This window comes from Pleurodeles waltl, chromosome 4_1, assembly GCF_031143425.1.
Source record: "Pleurodeles waltl isolate 20211129_DDA chromosome 4_1, aPleWal1.hap1.20221129, whole genome shotgun sequence".
NCBI lineage: Eukaryota > Metazoa > Chordata > Amphibia > Caudata > Salamandridae > Pleurodeles > Pleurodeles waltl.
The window spans coordinates 917,599,725-917,623,934 of record NC_090442.1 but is presented as its reverse complement, the minus strand read 5'-3'; the positions used below and the strand labels follow the sequence as shown (position 1 = coordinate 917,623,934).

The window sequence follows — 24,210 nt, the reverse complement described above, 5'->3', positions numbered from 1 at the left end:
AGTGTCAGGGACCAAGTATCTACTCCTCTGTCACCCTGCCAGGTCTCAGACTTCCTGACTCCCGAATTTGAGTCATCAGAGCATGGCTTTGTTCGCACAAGATATGGTCTACAGTGCAACCCCCTGCCGTCTATCAAGCTCCAAGACTATATAGCTTGTTCCCTGGCAGGTCAGGATCAAGCGAAGACTTTAACCTGAATATGACTAGACTGAACATTTCTTAAGTTATGTGTTGTTGTTTGTTTAAATTTTTGGAGGAGCGTAGTGTCTCGACCAGTGACATAAACTGGTGCGCGGTCACTCCCATTGGCGAACATGCCAGAGAGAGGTTTTCGCCCTCCTGGCTCAGTCTCCCCTCGTCTCGTTGCGGGTAATGGTTTTGCCCAGACGTGACGCAGGGGGAAATATTAAAAATAAAAGTGGCGCGAGGAGGAACGGAGCGTAAAAGTTGTGTGTGCTGTCCTGCTCGCGGCAAACCTCAAACTCCACTGCGTGTCCGAGCATTATTGCCGCGCGGCGCGCTGCACGCATATTCAGGAGTCACCTCCGACTCCACAGCAGCCTGTGGCCGGGGTGAGCCAGTGCTCTCACGTCACAAGATGGCTGCTGGGCCCCGCTGGGTCCACCTCTCGCCCCGCCCTCTCGGTGCGGCAGGTCTGTGCACATTCCTGCCGCAGGTCCCGTGGTCCCTGCCAGAGGCACCGGCTGCACAATGGGACGCGGCGGCGAGCCATGGTGGTGGCGGTGAGGCGGAGGCGGGCGCTGCTCTCAGGGTGGCTGGCGCTGCTTTTTCAGCAGCCGCGCTACGGAGGCTGTGGCTCGGCAAAGACAGGAAGTATCGGCTGGTGGAACCGTAGGATCTGGAGCCGGTGTCCGTGGCACCAGGGAGCTGCAATGGCCGGGAAGCACAAGGAGACGTCGGGCGAGAGGTGAGGTTCACGTCACAGACAGCAGCCGAACCCTCTTTGAGGACCAAGAGGGTTGCCAGGGCCCTCTACAGGTGGGACAGCCCACGGCCGCTACAGAAAGCCTGCAGGAAGCATTACTGGCAGCCGCGTGAATCCTGTAGCGACAGGTCTATACACCCAGCTCTGAAGTAGTGGCCAGCCGCCTGTTGCATTCTGGTACTTGTAGTTTCGGTTTTACTGTTAGTGTAACGTAAGTGTGCAAAGTGGTGTTAGCTGAAAGGTCAGGACTGCTTGATGGTAGCTCACAAGACGGGTCCACCTGTCGGGTGTGAGCGCATCCCAAGTATCCACCAGAGACTCGATGTGACTAGGGATAGTTCCAGAATGCGCCCTCTGGACTGGCAGTGATGACGGCTGTGACACACTCTTTTTCTCTAACATAACACGGCCATGTTCAGTAGGTAGATGTGTTTACATGATGGTGGACATATGCAATAAGCCTGTGGCTCCATCGTATGGTTTAGCCGTACCATATACTTACGTCCCGCCTTACTAGCAGAATTAATACATGTAGCCAACATGTTATCAGGCGTCTCGCTATCCTTTTAATGTTTCACGTATCACACAATTAGACCATTACAAACCCTACACTCTCTTAAAGTCTGTTTCCAGAATGCTCACCCTTGGTCCACAGTATTGCTTGGTTGGTATTTTGTGGACAGAGGCCCATCTTCCAGGATTTCGGTCTCCAGCTATCCAAAGCACATTCATCAGAGGGCACATAGGTTGGAGAATATACAAAGGTGTTGACTACTTTGAAGAAAGTAACCCCATAGAGGCACAGAATACACCTGTCAGAGTACCGGACACTAACGCTGCCCCTGTGCTCATACCTGTTTTTTCACTATTTTTAACACAACTTGAACATACAGCCCTATAAAAACCTTAAAGTGTTGTGTGAACGTCTGCTATGTTTCATGCCATGGCACAGTAATTACTGTCAGTAAGGTAGCTTAGTGTGTTGAGCAAAGATGTGTGTAGCATTCAGGTCAGCAGGTTGAATCCCAGATGGACCATTGCACGAAATTGGATTATTTGGGGTGGGTGACTACCCACCTCAAGGAATAATCACAAACCTTGTTAGGGTCAACCCTCCAAGTCACTAAATTACCCTGAGCTCAACCCCTTGGTAGCTATGGCACAGAGCAGGCAGGCTTAATTTAGGGCAATGTGTAAAAATATTTATGCAGTATCAACACATTAATAAAGTTGAAATGCAAAACAATTGACTCCTTCGCTGCCAGGCCTTTTCCCCTTCCTGTGCTGAGCCTTTTTTGGCTTATTGGGGTAATTCGCGCTTAGGCTCTCATAACTTTTTTCCTACATGAGCTATCCACGCCAAATTTGCGTCCCTTTTTTCCCAACAACCTAGGGATTCTAAAGGTACCCAGAGCTTTTGGGTTCCCCTGGAGGAGATCAAGAAATTAGCCAAAATACAGCTACAATTTGTTTTTTTTTTCACAGAAAAATGGAAAAAAAAGTGCTGCAGAAGAAAGCACTTGTTTTTTTCCCTGCAAATGGTGTGAACAAAGGGCTTGTGGTGTTAAAATCACCATCTTCCCAGCTTTCAGGAACAGGCAGACTTGAATCAGAAAACCACATTTTTCAACACAATTTTTGCATTTTACTGGACATAACCCATTTTTTCTATTTTTTGTGGTTTCAGCCTCCTAGATAGTGACAGAAATGCGTGTGAAACCAGTGGTGGATCCTGGACAGCTAAACATTTCTGAAAATTAGGCAAAATTCTGAATTCAGCAAGGGGTCATTTGAGTAGATCCTTCAAGGTTTTCCTACAGAAAGTAACAACTGAAATAAAAAAAACATTGAAATTGAGTTGAAAAAAATCAGCCATTTCTATCCATGTTTTCTTCTGTCACTTTTTCCAGCTATGGCATTTTTTTAAAAGCAATATACCGTTATTTCTGCTGTACTCTTCTGTTTGCGGGGATATATAGGGCTTGTAGGTTCATCAAGAACCCTAGGTACCCAGAGCCAATAAATGAGCTGCACCTTGCAATGGGTTTTTATGTTATACCGGGTATACAGCAATTCATTTGGTAAAATATAAAGAGTAAAAAATAGGTATTAAGGAAACCTTTGTATTTCCAAAATGGGCACAAGATAAGGTGTTGAGAAGCAGTGGTGATTTGCACTTCAACGAATTCGGGGGTTCCCAGACTAGCATGTGAATTACAGGGCAATTCTCAAATAGACTTTTTTTTTCTTACACACCGCCTTACATTTGGAAGGAACAAAAGGAACGAGGAAGACAATGGGCAATAACACTTGTTCTTCTATTCTGTGTTCCCCCAAGTCTCCCGATAAAAATGGTACCTCACTTGTGTGGGTAGGCCTAGTGCCCTCGACAGGAAACGCCCCAAAACACAACATGGACACATCACATTTTTACATTGAAATCTGAAGTGTTTTTTGAAAAGTGCCTAGCTGTGGATTTTGGCCTTTAGCTCAGCCGGCACCTACCGAAACCTAGCAAACTTGTGCATTTTTTAAATCTAGACACCTAAGGGACTCCAGGATGGGGTGACTTGAGGGTCTCTCTCAAGGTTATGTTACCCATAATCCATAGCAAACCTCAACATTTGGGAAAAAAACACTTTTTCCTCACAATACAGTGATGGAATGTTCTGAAATCTGAGGGGAGCCACAGCCCCCCCCCCCCCCCCCTTGCATTCCCCCAAGTCTCCTGATAAAAATGGTACCTCACTTGTGTGGGTAGGCCTAGTGCTCGCAACAGGAAATGCCCCAAAACACAACAAGGACACTTCACGTTTTTCTAATGAAAATTGACCTGTTTTTAGCAATGTGCCTAGGTGTGGATTTTGGTCTCTAGCTCATCCGGCACTTAGGGAAACCTAGCAAACCTGTCCATTTTTGAAAACTAGACACCAAGGGGAATCCAGGATGGGTGACCTGTGGTGCTCTCACTGGGTTCTGTTACCCAGAATCCTTTGCAAACCTCAAAATGTGGGTTAAAAAAACACCTTTTCTTCACGTTTTGGTGCTGCACAGTTCTGGAATCAGAGGGGAGCCACAATCTTCCTTCCACCCTGCATTTCCCCACATCTCCCAATAAAATTGGTACCTCACTTGTGTGGGTAGACCTAGTGCCCGCGACGGGGAAGGGTCCAAAACACAACATAGACACATCAAAATTATCTATTACAAAACTAGCTGTTTTTGGTCCTGGGCTCAGGAGCCATCTAGGGAAACCTACCAAACCCAGACATTTCTGAAAACTAGACACCCGAGGGAGTCCAGGGAGTTGTGACCTGCGTGGATATCCCAGTGTTTTCTTACCCAGAATCCTCAGCAAACCTCAAATTCACCTACGAAATCAAATTTTCCTCACATTTCTGTGTGGGATCACTGCGCCGGCCCAAATTTCCTACCACCCAATGTCCCCCTTAGTCTCCCAATAAAAGTGTTACCTCACTTGTGCAGGTAGGCCAAGTGCCAGTGAAAGGGAATGGCCAAAAACATGTCGAAATTGAGAGGGATCCAAAGCGGGTCCAAAAAGGCAGTTTGATAAAAAGTTGTTAGGCTGACACGTAGGGCAGATTTGTTATTGATATAGATGTAACTATGCTGGGTGGTAGGAATTTTGTGGATTCCTGCAGATTCTGGAAGGTTCCATCACAAAAATGTAGGGAAAATGCGTGATTTCAAGCAAAGTTGGAGGTTTGCAGGGTAATGTGGGAAAGAAAATGGTGTGGGGTGCATGTGAAGCACACCACCCTGGACTCACCCAGATGTTAAGTTTTCATAAGTATCTAGGTCTGGTAGATTCTTCTACATGGCAGCGTCCCAAAGTCCAAAAAGTGCAGCCGCTCACCATTCCAAGTGGGAAGATATTGAGACTTAGCCAAGCTCTCTTAGCCCAAATGTAAAATCAAAACAATCAAATGTCCTCTTGCTTGCCGTTGGGATAAGATCCTTTAGTTTGTGGCGGATGGGGGCCTGAAAGACTGTTATGTTGGGGTGAGGGGCATAACCATGCTCATACTGGTTGTCTGCCCCCACCCCTCTATTTTTTTTTTTTTTAAATTCACCGGCATCTAGTAGGCCATCTTCGTTTCCTTTCAATAAATCCTATTTATTTATATATAAACATAGCACCTCCAGCCACTGAGCCTTTCTCTTATAGTTGACTACAGCAGCTTAGGTGAGGCTGTTGGAAACAGTAAATATCCTTCCACCCTCCATATACAAACATAGCGTTTTGTTTCTTAGCAACGGGGCTGAGCTACCCCGAACACATGCGTGTACTGGGCAGACTGGCAGTATTCCATGATCCAGAGGGACAGCCTGAGAATTGGAATATAACAACCTGTTTTATACACACCTTGTTGCCACAGGTACGTGTTACTGTTTGGCTACCTCGACGCACTCGTTTTTTTTTCAGTTTAATTTAGTGAGTTTTTTTTAAAAACAAAAAGCGCAATAATTAGAACATCACACTGTTGTTATAAGGCGCAAATAACAGGACGGATATAGATGCAAAATACACTAGACAGCCTTAAAATTAATATAATAAGTGTTACATGCTTTAAAAATAGCATATATTTACATATTAATTCCTTTTAAAACTATTGTCTAATTGTAAGTTAATATATTTTAAAAGGCGAAACCTGATTGCTAGGACATTTAAACCATGCTTACTAAAGAACAATGGATACAAGAGGGAGAAAAGTGGAAAGAGACACGTGATAATTTAAGGAAGAGAGATGGAGCAGAAGAACCGTACGCTAGGCTTTTAATAGGCAAAATATATTGAATTTGAGAAATAGCTCGCGTATATTGAACACCCCTATTAACAAATAAGTAGCGTCAGTTTTAGCACAGTTGACTGACTTGAAAAATAGTTAACGGTAACCGAAAAATATCTCTGTTGCTAATCTCACGAATGGTGGATCATAAACTCTCTCTGTTCTGCGATTGGCACAAATGACACTCGTATTTTACGACTGAGTGCCGTCTGTCCTGACGCCCTTGCGTGTAGCACATACTTGTATACCATGGAACGTATCGAGTGTATTGTGCATCACACAAACTCTGAGTGATCTGGATGATGATGCATGAATGCAGTGGCAAGTTGTCTAACCTGCCATTACTCGCTTGTGCACCACCTCCGAATGTATTCACTCAATTTTTCTGATGTCGCCATGCGAAGAATTGTACTCCTGTTTCTGGCATTTCTGGTAGCAACATCAGTGCGCTTTCGGTAAATAGAAAAACATATACATTTCATGCGCCAGCGCCTTTATCTTTTGACCTGAGCTTAGTGCACGGCTGTACGCATTTTCGCAGCGGTGCCACCAACCAGCTGAGCTACATTACCTCATTAATGTTAATATTTAACTCAGTTATCATTGCACTGCTGTGCCACGTATGTTTTGCTTTATTAATCTCAGCGTGAAAACCACACTGTTAAATTTACACTTTCTTTAAAATGTGACATTAATTAGCAATTTGTAACCAGAAAATATTGAGTGCCAAATGAACAACGTAACATTTTTTTGCACGGCTTTAAGTGCAAATGAACTATTTAGCCCTCGAAAGCTGATCTGCTTTTATCATGTTCACATCCGGTTTGGAAAATAAGCTGGGACTCTTTGTTTGAGTACAGTTGGACTTCCTTATACAGATGGCACTGCCCATGATTATCTGCCCACAGTAGAAAGTCAAATATTGAACAAGCCTTTGTGCCTGCATGCCGGGGCCAGTCCAATGCGGTGCGAGATGTTCCAAAACATATCGTGTCTGTGTTGGACCTTTCATCCTTAGCGTGGTCTCCCTTAACTTTTTGCTTCTGCTTCCCAGGTTGTTGATGTGTGCTGGACTCTGTTTTTGTTACTCTGGGCACTTTACTGGCATATTTTATTTACTACTAAGGCCCTAGTAAAGTGCACTAGAGGTGCCCAGGGCCTGTAAACCAAATTCTACTAGTGGGCCTGCAGCACTGGTTGTGCCACCCACATAAGTAGCTCTGTAATCGTGTCTCAGACCTGCCACTGCAGTTGTGTGTGCAGTTTTAACTGTAAATTCGACTTGGCAAGTGTACCCATTTGCCAGGGCTAAACCTTCCCTTTTTTACATGTAAGATACCCCTAAGGTAGCCCCAAGGGCATGGTGCAGTGTATGGTTAAAGTATGACATATAGTAATGTGTTTTATATGTCCCAAAAGTGAAATACTGCTTAATTCGTTTTTTCACTGTTACAAGATATGTGGAGTTTGGGGTCTCTGAGCTCACAATTTAAAAATACATCTTTTAGTATAGTTGATTTTAAGATTGTATGTTTGAAAATGCCACTTTTAGAAAGTGAGCATTTTCTTGCTTAAACCGTTTCTGTGACTCTGCCGGTTTGTGGATTCCCTGTCTGGGTCAGTTTGATAGTTGGGATGGTTGCACCTCTCACTAGACAGTGACACAAAGGGAGCTGGGGTGTAGTCTGCATTTCCTGATGAGCCATCTGTGCTAGGAGGGAGGGGAGAAGTGGTCAGTTACACCTGAAAGGGCTGTGCCTGCCCTCACACAATGCAGTCTCCAACCCCCTGTTGTGTGTCTGGGGCCTGGCCTGGGAAGGTAGGATTTCACAAACAAGAGAGACTTTTCTTTGAAGTAAGCCTACTTCAATGGGCAATATGGGTATAAGAAGGGCACCCAAAACCACAGACTTTAGAACATGTCTGGAAACCAAGAGGAACCACTGCCTGGAGAAGATCTGAGGAAGAAGAGCTGCCCTGCCTGTGACTGTGCTTTGTGGAGCTATCCTGCAGTTGCTGCTTCTGCCTGTGCTAGCGGACAAAGACTAGACTTTGTGTTGCCTTCCTTCTTGTGAAGATCTCCAAGGGCTTGATTTAGAGCCTGCCTCCTGTTATTTGAAGTCTCAGGGACAGCAAAGATTTCTCTCTGACAGTACACAGAGTCTCTGGTGAGACTCCTACCCTGCCTAGTGGTGCCCATCCAGTTCCTGGGGCCCTGAGAAGAGAAGCTGGCAGCCCAAGAGTGAGAAATCCATGCACAGACCGTCGTGCGGGGAAAAGATCGACGCAACTCCGACCTGCGGCTGAAAAATCACTGTGCCTGCCGGCTTCGTGGCTGAAAATTGACGCTTGCCTGCAATGTGCCCCAAAGATCAACGGCCGGGGCTGGAGAAACGACGCGCAGCATCGCTGACGGAGGCTGGTGAGATCGCAACCTGCGCTGCGAGGCTTTTGGATCATTGTGTGGCTGGATTTCGACGCAAACACCGCGGGGCTTGTAAAAGCGACGCACAGCCTGCCCGGACCCGAGAGTGCTGACCGGATTGACGCATCGCTCTCCTGCGGAGTGAAGCACACCAACCCGAAGAAAGGAGAAACCATTCAAGGTCTCGCTTGTGAGTGAAATCGACGCATCGCAAGCCCTTTTTGACGCACACTCGCCCGTGCGGGGTTATTTTTGACGCGCCCAAGGTACATTTTTATGCTAACAGTGTTAGTGTGTGTTTAAAATTACAGGAAGACTCTTTTTGCATTTTTAGTGATAACTTGACTTGTGTATTGTGGATTTTTGTCGTTTTGGTCTTGTTTTGTTTAGAAAAATATTCTCTATTTGTCTAACCCTGTGTTGTGTCATTTTGTAGTGTTTTCATTAAGTTACTGTGTGTGTTGGTACAAATACTTTACACCTAGCACTCTGAAGTTAAGCCTATTGCTCGTGAAAAGCTACCAGGGGGGTAAGCAGGGGTTAGCTGAGGGTGATTCTCTTTTACCCTGATTAGAGTGAGGGTTCTTACTTGGACAGGGTGTAACCTGACTGCCAGCCAAAGAACCCATTTCTTACAGTCTGAGAACAGCCTTCTTTATGTTACTTTCTTGCTTTACAAAATACCGCAAGCCCTGTTACATCACTTTTCTTTTTCGTCTTGTCTCTCCCATGGTTTGCTTCTTTCCGTAGGCCTCCTGTCCTCGCGCAACGCCTGTATTCTCTTGCCCTCCTTTTTTTGTTTCCTTTTTACACTGGTTGTGATTTAATCATGCTATTAACATAGGGTCCAATTCCACAGTGTGTTGACACACTGTTCACCTTAAGTGTGCGAAAAAAGATCTGTGGAGTAAACTTAGCATAGACAGAACGTTACATTCAGAAAGTGCATTTATCAAGGCAGCGTTTCTACCGCTATACATAAAAATTATTCTACAATCACAAATGAAGGGTTTGAATCTATACTTGGTTGGCTCTATCTTCAAGCCTAAATTGATGCACACAAACGTGTATCCGTATTCTTGCATCCATTGAAGGTAGTTCCCTAATCCTGGAAATATGCCCATACATTTATTCTTGTCCAAGAAAGAAGTAGGTGCGCTTTCAGAGTGGGAATGGGCGGAGAACGCCCCCATAATAAACTTATTTATTCACATTTTTCAGATATTACGACAGGGCAACAGCCTGACATCAAACAAGTAATAGTACAAACAAATTGCAGTGTGGTAATGTCTCATCTCCACCAAAGGTAGATAATCCAGTGTAGGTACAATTTTCCTGCTGAAACAGGGGTAAGGGGATGCAGGGCATATCTGCTCGGGGTTATGGGGGGGGAGGGGCAGGCATGAAAGACAGGGAAGCAATGCACAGTCACACAAGTATGACCTCTCATACATTTGTAGTAGATGTCTGCCTAGTGTAGGGGGCCAGTTTCGGCTGGGTGCAGTGGACGCCCACAGGTATTCTTGACGGTTTACAGTTTATCAACATTCCAGCTGGAGCTTATTCATTCTGTTTGCTTCATTCACCTGTCTAAGTAATAAAGTTAGTCGGCTGTTGCAGGAGGGTGTGGAGGATTATTGTAGTGGAGAGCCTGGACTGGAGCAGCCATCTGTCTCTTCACCATTGGTACCCAGAAGATCTTGCCTTTCACCCAGATCTCTAGCCCTTTCCTGGGTTTCTTCTGTGTGGACCTTCCAGAGACCACATTCCTTGGCCACAGCCCACTCCAGTAAGTCAGCTCTCCACTTATTTTCTGTCAGCGGCACTGGACATGCACAGTGAATTGCAGTGCGCCTCCTGGCGAGTAAGTGTCCTAATTGGTAAAAGTTGCATCTCATCTTGCTACCCTCCTTAGGGAGTGGAAATAGTCCCAACAAGCAGTGTCGTACTGTTGATTCAGCTTTTATACCCATCACTCTGTGCAGCCCCTGAACTATCTCCCCCAAAAAAGGTCCAGTTCACCTGCATGTCCACGTGATGTGGGCAAAGCCATGAGGGGACGCCCAGCATCTTGTGCACATGGCAGTGCATGTTGGGTACACACCCTATGTAGCCACTGCGGTGTCAGGTACCCTCTATGCAAATAATAAAATTGTGGCCATTTAAACCTGGAGTTGCTGGCACTGGTGGAATCTGTCACCTCTCTCCTGTATTCTCCCGAGCTGATCTGGTGGAGGTTACACAGATCCCAGGATCAGAAACTGATCTGGTCTAACAGGAACAGTTGCAGGTGGTCTCCTCCCCTCTGAGTGACTTCTGGCAGGTTTGGGTGAGTCGAGAGGATGGGCCCTGTGATGGGTGCCCAACCCATAAAGTGCTGCTGTTGTTTTTTGTGCCTCCGCCCCCTCTGAGGGGGGAACATTCGAACTTGGCTGCACATAGTGACACAGCTTTGGACGTGCCATAAACGGGGTGGAGGAGCACACCCTGTGACTGCACCATGCACTGGGCCCTGATTAAATTTGGTTCTCGTTTCCATCCACCTTTCATTCCTTTCCTTTATTTTGGTTTAACAGTGGTTGATTGTTACGGGGAAGAATGTGCAGGACCTATAAGGGTATCTCTAGGCTGGACTGCGCATCAGGCTGCCTTCGTGTTCGCCTGGCTGCACACCACCCCTTGGAAACCTCTCAGATTACTAGTGGTGTGCAGGGGGTTCCTGGCATGCATTGACATAGTACCCATATAAGTCATTTTGGGTGGGTTTTGCTACACATGGTTGGGAAGACACTAGTAAGGATTCAAGGTGTTTATCCTTGGAGGGGGGGCAGTTTCAAGTTCCAGTTTCTGTACGTGTAGCAGGAAGTGGCTCTTATTAATTTGGATGGCAGGGCAGGGGATGGGGTGCAGGATGTGTATGGTGGGCAGGGGGTACCAGCATGACCTACAGCAGCCCAGGGTGGGTGACTGTACACAAACTCATGTGGAATGTGAGGGGCTTGAACTCATTTGTTAAGAGGTATAGAACGCACTCTTGTCTTAGATGGGTGGGGCCCATATTGCACCACTACAGGAAATACACTTGTGTGGTGAAGCCCAAACAATGTAGAACAAATGCAGAGGGCAACTTCAATCCTCCACATACTCCTGAAATGTCCATTAGGGTGGCATCTGGATCCCATTTCAATTGCGCGGGTACACTGCAGATGTAACAGGGTGCTAGGTGCTCTTGCATAGCATTCTGGACAGAAGAGAGCTCTACCTTCTTAATGTATATGCTCAAAACAACAATGACAGGCCAAACTGGTTACGAAGCCCCCACATGGTAGCAAGATTGTGTGAGACAATGACCAGACTACAGTTTGTAGGCATCTGGAAGAATCTTTACCCCACAGCTAGGGTTTTCTCTGCTTTACACCGACCCACAGGGCTCATAGCCGTCTATACAGCTTCCTATTGATGAACGACAGAATACTGAATGTCCAAGGAGTGAAATATGAAGTACAATCCTCGTCAGACTATACCCGCTTACTGTAGAATGTGGGCTCAGGGGACGCAGACCAGACATCCCCTTGTAAAGGTTGCCGCTGGAGTCCCTGGGGGACCCGGAATATAAGGTAAACATGCAGTTGGTCCGGCAGGGCTTCTTTGACACTCCATGGGATCAGGTGAGACAGAATGGGGCGCAGTGAAGGTGGTTGTTAGAGGTGAAAGCTTCAGCAAGACCTACGTACTTGGAAAAAGCTGGAGCATGAGTTGCGGGAGGGAGAGCCCCTCCTCGCTAGACTACAGCAACAGGTGACGTGGGACTGACCAAGGCACAGAGACAGGTGGTAACCACAGATTAGATTGCTATGTGCATCAGGATTACAGGTAACAACTTCACAAAGAGGGACACGGGTCGGGACGCATGCTGGCCTGGTTGCTCAATGGCAAAAGGCCCCTGCCGTAGATCGTCTCCCTTAATTGATCAGGGGGGTGGAACAGCAGTGGGGCAGGCAACAGTTAACTCTGTGCTGCTGCTCCGTATACATGAAACCGGCGTGCAACGAGGAACATGCTGGAGTGAATTTTTAAACCAGATTGCAATCCCCTGCCTGCACCAGGCCCTATCGGAGGGGCTAGGCAAAGATATACATGGCCTGAGGTAGGTGCCCAAAACCTGATGGTCTCCCGATTGAGGACTTAGAAGCATACTCCGCCTCTCTGCTTTCTGTCCCACTAAAGAGACCTTGTGGGGCCTGAAACAACGGTGCCTTACTGATCCACATGTGGGAGCCCTTGATAATTATGCTCTGACAAAGTACAGCCAACGTTTAAATTTCACAACTTATTCGAAGGGAGAGGGGAGGTTTCCAGGACCTTCCTCTTGAGTTTAAGGCATATAGGTGGAGAAACTTGGCAATGAAGCAGAAGGAACTCCTTTCTGAGGGTATACGTATTGCTCGGAAAATCAGAGTCCCATTGGGGAAAAATTCTCCTTTCTCAGATGTCCAGGGTTCCACAGCTTGATGGCGGATGATATTGGATTCGATCTCCATGGTGATGCATGTTTCTTAATTCTCTAGCTTTGTTGTGTGTGTGTGTGTATATATTTCCGGCATAAATATTCATTAGTTGATATATTGCACTTTTTCTGCTTATTATTATTCAACTGTTGTGATTATTTTAGTATCTGCACATGTGTTGCTGCATTCAAGTTAAATGCTTATGTTAATATTTTTGTATACTTTCGTTTGAGACCTGGGAAGTGCCTCAATACATTCACTACTCAGACTAAGAATGGTGCATTATTTGCATTTTTTTTTAGCCTTATTCCCTCTTAGATTGAAACTAAGCAGAACAAAGCTATACTACTTGGCTGGTTACTTCAATATGCAGCATTACGGTGCGATGATGACCTGAACTAGGAAAAGTCTTTATTGGAGGGATCAGCAGCTGCAGATGACCACCCCAATTTACTTATGTGGAGCCGCAGATCACAGGCAGATACCCCCCCTCTCCTAGTCCAACAGTTTGCGCTAGCCTGGGAAAGAACAGTCACCCAAGTTCTAAAACTAGCGTCCTGTGCCAAGTTTCTTCCCATTTGGTGGCTGCACCCGTTTGCGCGCACATGAAACTCCATGGGTGTCACACTGGGTGGAGGGCGGATGAGACCTATATCTGAATGAGACCTTCATGACAATGGAGGAGTCAGGAGTGCATTACGGCATAGGTCCCAGAGAATGTCTGCAGTATACACGTGTATCCCACATGACCAGGGAGCAGTGAACAACCTTCCCTGCTAAGCTTAGTGAATTGAACACTCAGAGGGTGTTACTGGCTCCCAGATCCGCCACAGCTATAATTTCCTGACTATATACTGCCGTAAAAAGCAATAGGCAGACAGACTTAAAGTCCACTTGAAATAGGTGGGACAGAGACCTGGAGATCGCCTCAAAGATGGTGAGTGGCGACGCACCTGGGCACAAGTGCAAGAGGTGAACAGCCTCTCCTGTCGCTGCTGTTCCTGGTCCAGCGTTCCATCCTGATGGACCAACACCTTTGCACCCGAAATAGATCATAATCTTTGTTTGCTTCTCCTCCTCGATGTAGGCACTGTCTTCCTGCCCTTTTAAGTATCTCTGGAGTCGCCTCCTGATGCTGTTGCTGGAACTCTGCCTGCACCTCAAACCAGTCCCAGGCGTCCCACAATATTATGAAGAAGTGCAAGCACTTTTAATTTGGCCAGGTGAAGCAGCATGTAAGAGAGATCCATTGCTTTCAGTTTTTTGTTTGACACCTTCAAAGGACTGCTTTGTATTTGGACAGCTCTGGTGTAGTCCAAGAAGATGTGTGTAGTGTGATTCTCAAATGAGGGATCCCCCTTTTCAACACACTTCCTGTAGACTGGAGTCCCTGTAATTAAGGATCTATGCAATTACTGTTCTTGGGTGGGGGGACTCCAGAGTGCGGCTGGGGGGACCAACAATCTGTGTGCCCTCTCCACCATGAAGAGTTGCGACAGCTTCACAGTCGGTATGGCTGTTTTGATCCAGTCTTCCAAAAATATTGCTGGAGCGCCTCCCTCTGCCCCCCCATTTGGAACCCCACAAAACATAGATTGCATCTATGGGACCGACCCTCTGAAATTCTGCACAAGCTTTCAGTGTTTGTGAATCTGATACGAGCGAGGCGACTGTGGCGCTTAGCACTGTAAGCGCCTCCTGCATGTTGGAGACCTGCTGTTCAGTTTTGACAGATCTCTCTGCTCCCTATTATCAGGTTAACGTCCAACGCCCATTCCCTGGGCCATGGACTGATCGATCTTCGTTTGTTGTGCACCCCTGGGTGCTCAGTCCTTGCCCATAGTGCAAAGCAGGTTAGGAGCAACGCAGGTGACCATTGGGATCTGGTTGTCTGTTCTTATTGTCTGCGCGTCCTCTTTGGTGTTATTGCTGGGTACTCCGCGAAGCCCTTGTCACTGGCTGTTCTCCGTGTGACGACTCCACAGTGCAATGATAGTCTGGGTTTTTTCCCCCCCTCATAGTTTGCAGTATCGTCAGTAATCTTCACCAGAGTTCAGAGTTGCGGGGTGGTCCTCACCTTGTCTGAGGAGTTTGGGGGCTGAACTTCTTCAGGCCTCTGTCTTGTCGCAGCTTGGCATGAGACTGGGTCCCTCAGAAGTGCCCATTGCGCAGAATGCCAAACACTGTGGTGCTGTGCAGAGTGTTCCCAACTCTTCACAGCCGTCTCACTTGAAGGGGAGGGTGGATGACAGCAACACTGTTATTGTTTTGTACCCCATAGTGGTTGCAGACACATCGCAGGAGTCTCTCCAGCAGGCCCATCTAGATAAAACGTGTGGTTAGTCCCAGATTAGGTTAATTTAGTCCCTTAAAAGCCCTGCTGGGGCTTCGGTAGTACCGGGGCCCCCTTCCATCTTCATGCATACCTGTAAGTCTCAGTGGTGCTCCTAGGGCGAAGCCGCTAATTCACAGGCTTGTACAGTCAGTTGGTCTTGCTGTAGCAGTCTTGGAAAGCCTCTCTTGGCTTAGAAGAAGGGGCCAAATACCGTTCCAAGCATCGCCCTGCCGGGTGATTAAATTGTGTCCAGTGAGCAACCTGGGAAGGGGGGAGGGGGGGTGTAATCACAAGTTTGGGGGTCCCTCCCGACCTCTTGCTCCTCTGTGCTGTTGTCTCCTGTTGCTCAGGGTGTGGCCACTGGGCTCTCACTGCCTACTGATATTATGCTGCCCAGGGGGAAGGCAGGTAGTATTCCTAGGGACACTTAGCTGCAGGTCTTTTTCCTTTTGAGGCCACAATCACTGCTTTGGCCGGGTCCCATTCTGCACCCGGCCGCCGGCCTTCCTTAGCCGAGTGGCCTGGGTTCCACAGCCCCACCGCTAACTGGGAGGAGGAGGGTTCTGTGACTGGCGGCCCTTTGCTGTGCAGCTTTTTTTCCACCCCTCTCCCATATGCGGTTGCGGCCTCCACTTTGGCTGGAGCCAGCATCACTTGCACTCACTGGCCTCTCTAATCCACTTTAATGTTCGAATGCTGCCAGCTGTCCCCAGATTATGCAGTCCAGAAGGAGGAAAAGCCCCGTCCTAAGAAGCGCATTGCCACACAGCTGGCCCTTCCCACGGCGGCAGATGCCCCCAGTCGAAGCTCTTTCTGTATTCTGTCAGAGGTCTTAGACCTCAGTCAGGCCGCCATCGCTTCTGCCACATTGGGGGACTCCCACCCTACAAACGGGTGATATTGAGGGACATCGAACATGCCAGGAGGTTCAGCCAGGCTATCCCCAAGTGCTCCATCGGCAGAGATGGTAGGAGTCTTTGACTCTGCAGGGTCCCTGAGGCAGCTGGATTTTTTTAGGATTTTGAAAAGCAGGCGGGGAGCTTTCCCTTAGCGCTGCATGTCTGCCATCTTGCCAACCATGCCCCTGAGTGAAAAACGTTACGTATGTAACTGCAGGTTTGAGTTAAAATTTCATCTGGAGCATTGTCCGTATAAAATACAATTTCCGAAGGCATAACATTGACCATGCAAGATCTGCAGGAAATCTATAACTGACATTTTCAGGAGCATAGCATATCTGCGAATCCCTAAAAGCTGTAAATGTGCTGCAAACAAAGGAGTAATCTTGTGGGAGTACATTGCAACTTTATCCCAGACACGTGAAACAGATGTTCAGCCTTAAACCTGTTGCTGATGTTGGCCCATGTATATTTGAAGTGATACATTTTAAAATGGCATGGGTGGTTTGGCTTTCTAAACTAAGAAAATGTTGGCAAAGCTCTCTCTTGTATTGTTCATCCTCCCATTATTTACACACACACCCCACCCCCCCCCCCACACACACACCACGCACCCCACACACACACCCACCCACCCCACACACACACACCCACCCCACCCACACACACACACACACACCCACCCACCCCACACACACACACACACACACACACCCACCCACCCCACACACACACACACACACACACACACCCCCACCCCCCACACACACACACACACCCACCCCACCCCACACACACACACACATCACACACACACACCACCCCCCCCCCCCCCCCCACACACACACACACCACACACACAGACACACCTCTGACGTGGTACTAAGCCAGATCTATTGACTTTCCTACTAGCTTGTTAGACGTGAGAGTGCTGTCATTAGTGTCAGACTGCTAGCAGGTGAGGGCTGCTATAGTTTTCAGAATTACTGCTTTTCTGTGAATGGAGTGAGTACTGTCAGAAGCGTGCGACTTCTGATCTGTGGGCAGTGTTAGATTTCTTCTGGTTTTCTGTGACTGCAACTCTGTGCTTGGGAATGTTGTCTATAGTGTGAGATTGCTATTATATGATGGTTTTAAGAATGCTTCTGCTAGAGTGACTTCTAGTTTGTGAGGTGTTAGAGACTGCTTTTAGTAGTGTGTGACTGCTACTCTTTGAGGGATGTAACAGTGCTGTTGGTATTTAAGGTGTTTGCTTGTTCACCATAATTAGTGTAACAGTTTTCTCATATTTTTGTTGAGGCAATAGGAAATGACACCATCCGTACTTATTTAACACTTGTAATAACACTGCATGAATCATTCTTTGCACAGTCGTCGTTTTCTGCTTGTGAGCCTTGATGGCCTGTTTTACCTAATGAGGCTGCCCTAATATTGGGGCAAGGGAGGGTATGAGTTAAAGACCAACTTATTCTTTCTTTTACTTTCAAGAACCCTTGCCCAATGACCACTGGTAGTCTGTTTCCACCCATTAATACCACCACGTAATAACTGACCAATATGCCATGTGCACAACTGGATGTGTTCACTAATATCATTTAGTGTAGTTACACCAGTAAACAGAGACTGAGCCCGATTACCCCATTAAAGAGAGCATACCTCGCCGCTCAGCTGCTTTTAACTGTCCCACAGCACACTACATAAGCTGCCACAACATTATGCCTGAACGTTGCAGCTATCTTTGCAGTAGGGAGTCCAATGCCTGTTGTAATTCAGTACCAGCTCTGCCTGCACATGTAACATGATGCGCTATTGCTGTTTCTTTTCAATGGCAACTGGCGCTGTAATTGTTAGAGCTTGTGCAACAAGAAGAAGTTTGGGGGGAGATAAACAGTGATAGGTCTGGTTTCTTCTGGGGGATTGGGGATAACAATGCGCCTACACTGCAGTTCATGTGGGAATGTGGGAACTGGCTTGCCGAGCCCAGGGTAGTTAGGGGCTACTGGATTCCAGTTATTACAGGTGGGCCTTTTACTTAGGTGTCCTGGGCCTTCTTATGGTTGAACCCAGTTGGAGCGCCAAGTAAACCACTTTTGCATTTGACTCTCATGATAGAGAGGCAGAGCAGTCCAGTGCTTAATCAGCCAGGTGGTATGAAATAAAAACTCAGTAGTCTTCAAAACACACAATAACACTTAAGAAATCAATATGCGGCCAAAGCTGTTATTTCAAAAAGAAAATAGTAATTTAATTCATGCCCTATTAAACAAGCATTTGCAGTGCAACGGGTCTTGCGTTTACTCTAGTTAAAGCTATTAGCGTTGTAAACTCCTAACCAGACTTTTCTTGCCACATAAACTGAAAAGTAAAACAGTTTCCTATAAGTGAGCCCACGGCGACCATGAAGCGTGACTTAGACACACAAAAGGAAAGAAAAGTCTCACTTGCAGTGAAACATATCGGCAAAAGTGCAATTATCCATGTAACCGTCAAAAGTGCAAATATCCATGTAACAGGGTGATGCCATGCATATCGCTAGACTACTGCCTAACAAGATCGCTCTGCCTATGAAATAAAGAGAAAAAGTAGTCCAGAAACCATACAGAAAAAACAGAGCCTCGTATGTTTTCAGTAGTTGCCTGGTGCGCTCTAGGCGGGCAAACATCGAAAGAGGCATGACGTATGCATGCCTTTGACTAATGAAATCAAGCAAATTTTAAAAGGCAAGCCCACGAACCAACCAAACGGATGGGCTTGACATGGGCGTGGTTACATCAGGGACAGAGCACATTGTGCTCAATCCTAAAAAAACAAACGTAGAAATGTACATCCAAGTACCAAAAAGCAGACCTTTTTAGACGGTCCTGAACAAAAGTTCTGTATAAGAAGGTCTCTCAGTTATAAACAATGCATCACTACACCCTGTGATGTTTGTCTCACAGAGTTCCCACTTTTAAACCCTTCTTGTTGCATTTGCTGGAGTACACAGTGTAAAACCCCTTCCTGTTGTAGCATTTGCACAGGATTACACCAAAGAGAACTTCTTCCTACTGTATTTGATTGACGGTTTTCATTCACAGTATCTCTTATCAATTAGGAGTAATGAACCTATGTCATAGATGGACTAACACAGCTGATGCCCATTCAAAACTTCCTGTAAAGAAAATGAACGGATCCAAAGCGTCTCTTTCTAAACTGCCCTTTTAACGTTTTCCTTGGTGATGACACAAGCCTTGACAGGCAGGTAAAGTTGTCAAGCCTTACTTAAATATGGAGGCTTTGTAGTGCTGTTTCGAGGCATATCATACATTTAAGCTTGTAAATGCACTTAAGTATAGTCTTTTTAGGGGATCTTGCTATTAAGAGTCCAACCACCTGTGTAATGTTCTTTCAAAAATCTAATGGCCTTTTAGACTCCGACTCGGCAGAAAGCCAGATTAACAGAGGTGATATCATGCAACCTTTAGTCCTGGTGATATTATAGGGTTGACGCTTTGTACCACCCTGCAGCATTTTCAAATTAGTTACTGAAGGAGAGGGAATAGATCAAGCAGTGAGAACTACAAAAGGTAAACAGGGGTTTTAAAACATGGTTTACTTTCTGTTTCTACATCTTCCTTTTGTTACACCGAAGATTCCCTCATTGATGTTCATAAACGGCTTACACAGGTGATTCTACTAGTCTAGCATAGCCTTATGAAGTGAATCTATTACTGTACTCCATTCACTGCACCGTAGAAAAATATATTTTGCTTTTGTCAATCACTTTTCAAAGACTAACCACTCATTTTTCTTCTCATATTTGTACTTATTTTGAGCCCTACCTACCCAGATATTGCTAGTCTGGAAACAGGGTAATGGCTTGAGATGTGGTAACATTGAAACGTGAGTGTTCTTCTTTTTTTTTTTTTTTGGGGGGGAGAATTTGACTTTGACCACATCAGCCTCTTTTATTTTTTTTTCCTTTTCTTTTACTCAATTTTTATTTTCCTAGTATAAGTGCAAAAAAATGTCTCAGTAAATTTATGGGATGAGAATCAGGATCGGTCAAAGAGAATGGTTGATACCTCACTAATACACATCTTCTTGCCATGTTCAAGAGTAAAACTGTTATTAGAATATACTTTTTTACTCAACTATCTAAGACTAAAAGTTCAGGTTCAGCACTGTTTATAGTTCGGAGATGTCATATAAAACATGATGATAAAAGGTATTGGAAAGGAATGTTATGTGCGCATATTGTAGAATAGGTTATAGATAGTTTATTGAGCTGGAGCTTGCCACCAAACCCCTCATCAGCTTGCTAGCCAGTTGTTAGAAATGGGGTCTCTAGTTGTCAGCCGGTTTGCACCCTGTCCAAGTAGGGACCCTCACTCTAGTCAGGTTAAGGGAGATACCCGCTCAGATAACCCCTGCTCACCTCCTTGGTAGCTTGGCACAAGCAGCCGGGCTTATCTCAGAAGGAATGTGTAAAGCATTTGCACATAACACACAGTAATAAATGAAAACAGTACAAAAGGATACCACACCAGTTTTAGAAAAATAGGCAATATTTATCTATATAAAACAAGACCAAATACGATAAAAAATCCAACATACAGTAATAAAAATATGAATGCTGCAAGATGTAGTTAACAATACAGTTCCTTGAAGTCGATAACTCCACCTGGGGCTATCACGGCGTTGTGAACAACAAAACCAAAAGTTCAGGCTGGCCTCGGCGTCGCGGGCCAGCTGCGGTGTCGGGAATACTCACAAACAATACCTTGGATTCGCAGGGTGTCGTGATCCTCGCGGTGAGCTCCGGAGAGCGGTGTCGCTGGCGTCGGTTCCGGAGTCTGTGCAGGAGTCGTCAGGCCCTTGAAGTCACGCACCTCGGGGATCGAACTCCAGGCTGATGAAATCAGGTGCGCTGGCTGGGATGGCGTCGGGGCTGCGGTGTAAAGCGGGACGATGCGACGTGTGGTGCCCACAGGTCACGGTGCAGGCAACGGCTTTGTGACGGCGTCTAGTGGCGTCGGTGAGACCAGTGCTGCGGTGTGAAGCGGGGCGGTGCAATGTGTGGTGTCCACAAGTCACGGTGCAGGCAGTGGCGTCGTCATTGCGGAAGCGCTGTCGTCTGTAGGCCCAAACGGACGGGACGGTGCTTCGTGACCCTCACGAGCGATGTCCACAGGCCACCAGGCAAGGATGCCTGCCTGGTGACGACACTGGAACCAATGGTGCTGGCGTCGGTGGACCGGGGCTGCGGCGCGAGACGGGACGGTGCTTCGCGCTCCTCACGAGTGGTGTCCACAGGCCACGGTGCAGGCAGTGGCGCCGGTGTCAGCAGGAGTGACGTCGTCGGGGATGCCCAGGCTGTGGTGTGAGCAGGTGACTTCGGAGTTCGGGGCCCACCGGTCACAGTGCGGGCAGCGGCTCGGTGAAGTCGTCCGATGATGGCGTCCGTGAGAGAAGGGTCGCGGTGCGAGGTGGGGCAATGTGACTACGTGTTGCGTCTGCAGGTCACGGTGCAGGCCAACAGCGTTGTTGGCGGCGGCGCAGTGGGTTCTCCTCTTGAACAGCACAAAACACACAGTTCTCAGTGCATGCAGATCGAGGAAACTGATGTCTTTGGTGTCCCTGAGACTTCCAACAGAAGGCAAGCTCTACTCCAAACCCATGGAGCATTTTCTCAAAACTACAGTTCCTTGAAATCGATAGCTCCACCTGGGGCTATGACGGCATTGTGATCAACAAAACCAACAGTTCAGGCCGGCCGCAGCATTGCGGGCCAGCTACGGTGTCGGGCAGACCCACAAACAGTACCTTGGATTTGCAGGGCATCGTGATCCTCGCGGTGAGCTCCGGAGAGCGGCGTCACTGACTTTGCGGTGTTGGTTCTGGAGTCGGTGGCAGGAGTCATCGCGCCCTTGAGGTCACATGCATTGCAGATCAAACTCCAGGCTGATGAAGTCAGGTGCGCCAGCGTGGATGGCATCGGGGATGTGGTGTGAAGCGGGACAATGCGACATGCAGTGTCCACAGGTCACGGTGCAGGCAGCGGCTCGGTTACGGCGTCCAGCAGCGTCGGTGAGACCAGGGCTGCGGTGTGAAGTGGGGCGGTGCGACGTGCGGTGTACACAGGTCACTAACAGGCAGGATGCCTGGTGACGACACAGGAGTTAATGGTGCTGGCGTCGGTGGACCGGGGCTGCGGCGCGGGACGGTGTGAGCACGGATTGCAGGGCCCACAAGTCGCGGTGCGAGCAGCGGCTCAGTGAAGTCATCCGATGATGGCGTCTGTGAGACCAGAGTCGCGGTGCGAAGCAGGGCAATGCGACTCTGTGTGGCATCGGCAGGTCACAGTGCAGGCCAGCGGCGTCGTTGGCGGCGTCGCAGTGGTTTCTCCTCTTGGACAGCACAAAACACACAGTTCCCAGTGCTGCAGGTCGAGGAAACTGAAGTCTTTGGTGTCCCTGAGACTTCCAACAGGAGGCAAGCTCTACTCCAAGCCCTTGGAGAATTTTCTCAAGCAGGACACACAGCAAAGTTCACCCTTTGCACTCTTTTCAGGCAAAAGCAGCAACTGCAGGCAAGTCCAGCAAAGCAACACAGCAAAGGGACAGTACTCCTCCTTGAGCTCTTCAGCTCTTCTCCTGGGCAGAGGTTCTTCTTGATTCCCGAAAGATTCTAAAAGTCTGGGGTTTTGGGTCTGCTTTTTATACCCGGTTCTGCCTTTGAAGTTTGCAAACTTCAAAGCAAAGTCTCAAGTGTTTGCAAGATCCTTCCTTGTCTAGGCCAGGCCCCAGACACTAGCCAGGGGGTCGGAGACGGCATTGTGTGAGGGCAGGCACAGCCCTTTCAGGTGTGAGTGACCACTCCTCCCCTCCAGCACAGATGGCTAATCAAGATATGCAGGCTACATCCCAGCCCCCTCTGTGTCACTGTCTAGAGGAGAGGTGTGAACAGCCCAACTGTCAAACTGACCCAGACAGGGAATCCACAAACAGGCAGAGTCACAGAATCGATTAAGCAAGAAAATGCCTACTTTCTAAAAGTGGCATTTTCAAACACACAATCTTAAAATCAACTTTACTAAAAGATGTATTTTTAAATTGTGAGCTCAGAGACCCCAAACTCCACATGTCCGTCCGCTCCCAAAGGGAATCTACACTTTTTCTACATTAATCAGATTTAAAGGTAGCCCCCATGTTAACCTATTACAGGGACAGGCCTTGCAACAGTGAAAAACGAATTTAGCAATATTTCACTGTCGGGACATATAAAACACATTACTATATGTCCTACCTTAACCATCCACTGCACCCTGCCCTTGGGGCTACCTAGGGCCTACCTTAGGGGTGCCTTACATGTAAGAAAAGGGAAGGTTTAGGCCTGGCAAGTGGATACACTTGCCAAGTCGAAGTTACAGTCAAAACTGCACACACACACACTGCAGTAGCAGGTCTGAGACATGATTACAGAGCTACTTTTGTGGGTGGCACAGCCAGTGCTGCAGGCCCACTAGTAGTATTTGATTTACAGGCCCTGGGCACCTCTAGTTCACTTTACTAGGGACTTACCAGTAAATTAAATATGCCAATTATGGATAAACCAATCCACAGTACAATATATATGGGGAGCACTTGCACTTTAGCACTGATAAGCAGTGGTAAAGTGTGCAGAGACAATAAACCAGCAAAACAGAGTCCAAAACCAGGAGGTTAGAAGACAAAAAGACAGGGGAGACACGCCAAAAAGCTGCCAGGTCTAACACCAGTGTTTGTTGTAGCACCATTGATTACTTTGTTTAAAATATATATTTCCAGCAATTACACAAAAGCCCGCATGCAGTAGGTCAGTTTTCCATATCTTGTGTAAATGTGGGTTGTTATAGCATGCAAGGAGCACTAGCAGGAATTTGTATAGATATGTCTAAGGCTAAGACTTTGTTAAATTTTATGTTAGACATAGTTCTGTTGTGTTCTTTAGGCCCTCCACCTTCTCGCCCACTTTCCAGAACTTTTTGAACTTTAATGTCCGTAGTGTTTGTGGTTCTGTAGTTGTTTACGATAGAAGTCTTTTAACTATTACAAAGATGATGGGCTATGGAGTTAGTGTTTTATGCTGGAAGTCTTGCTGAAGTGTGTAATCAGCTCTCCTCACCCCGCCCCCCTGCACCCCTAGGTATTTTGCCCCAAAAAATCTTGAAATGGTCACTTTTGTAAAAATCCCTTAAAAATTGACTGCAAACAGTAACTGAAAAAAACGACTAATACTCTTGGTTTTTGGCTCTGCGTTGCGCT

General features: G+C 47.1%; 1 protein-coding gene across 1 annotated transcript in view; it reads left to right on the top strand.

Annotated features, from left to right (window-relative positions):
• Positions 1-409: 409 nt before the first annotated feature.
• Positions 410-24,210, top strand: part of NAPEPLD (N-acyl phosphatidylethanolamine phospholipase D) — an 84,435-nt gene continuing 60,634 nt past the window's right edge. The window contains exon 1 of the mRNA XM_069229686.1: positions 410-929. Within this exon, the coding sequence (XP_069085787.1) occupies positions 733-929 (197 nt within the window). The 5' untranslated portion in view covers positions 410-732. The remainder of the gene's footprint in view (positions 930-24,210) is intronic.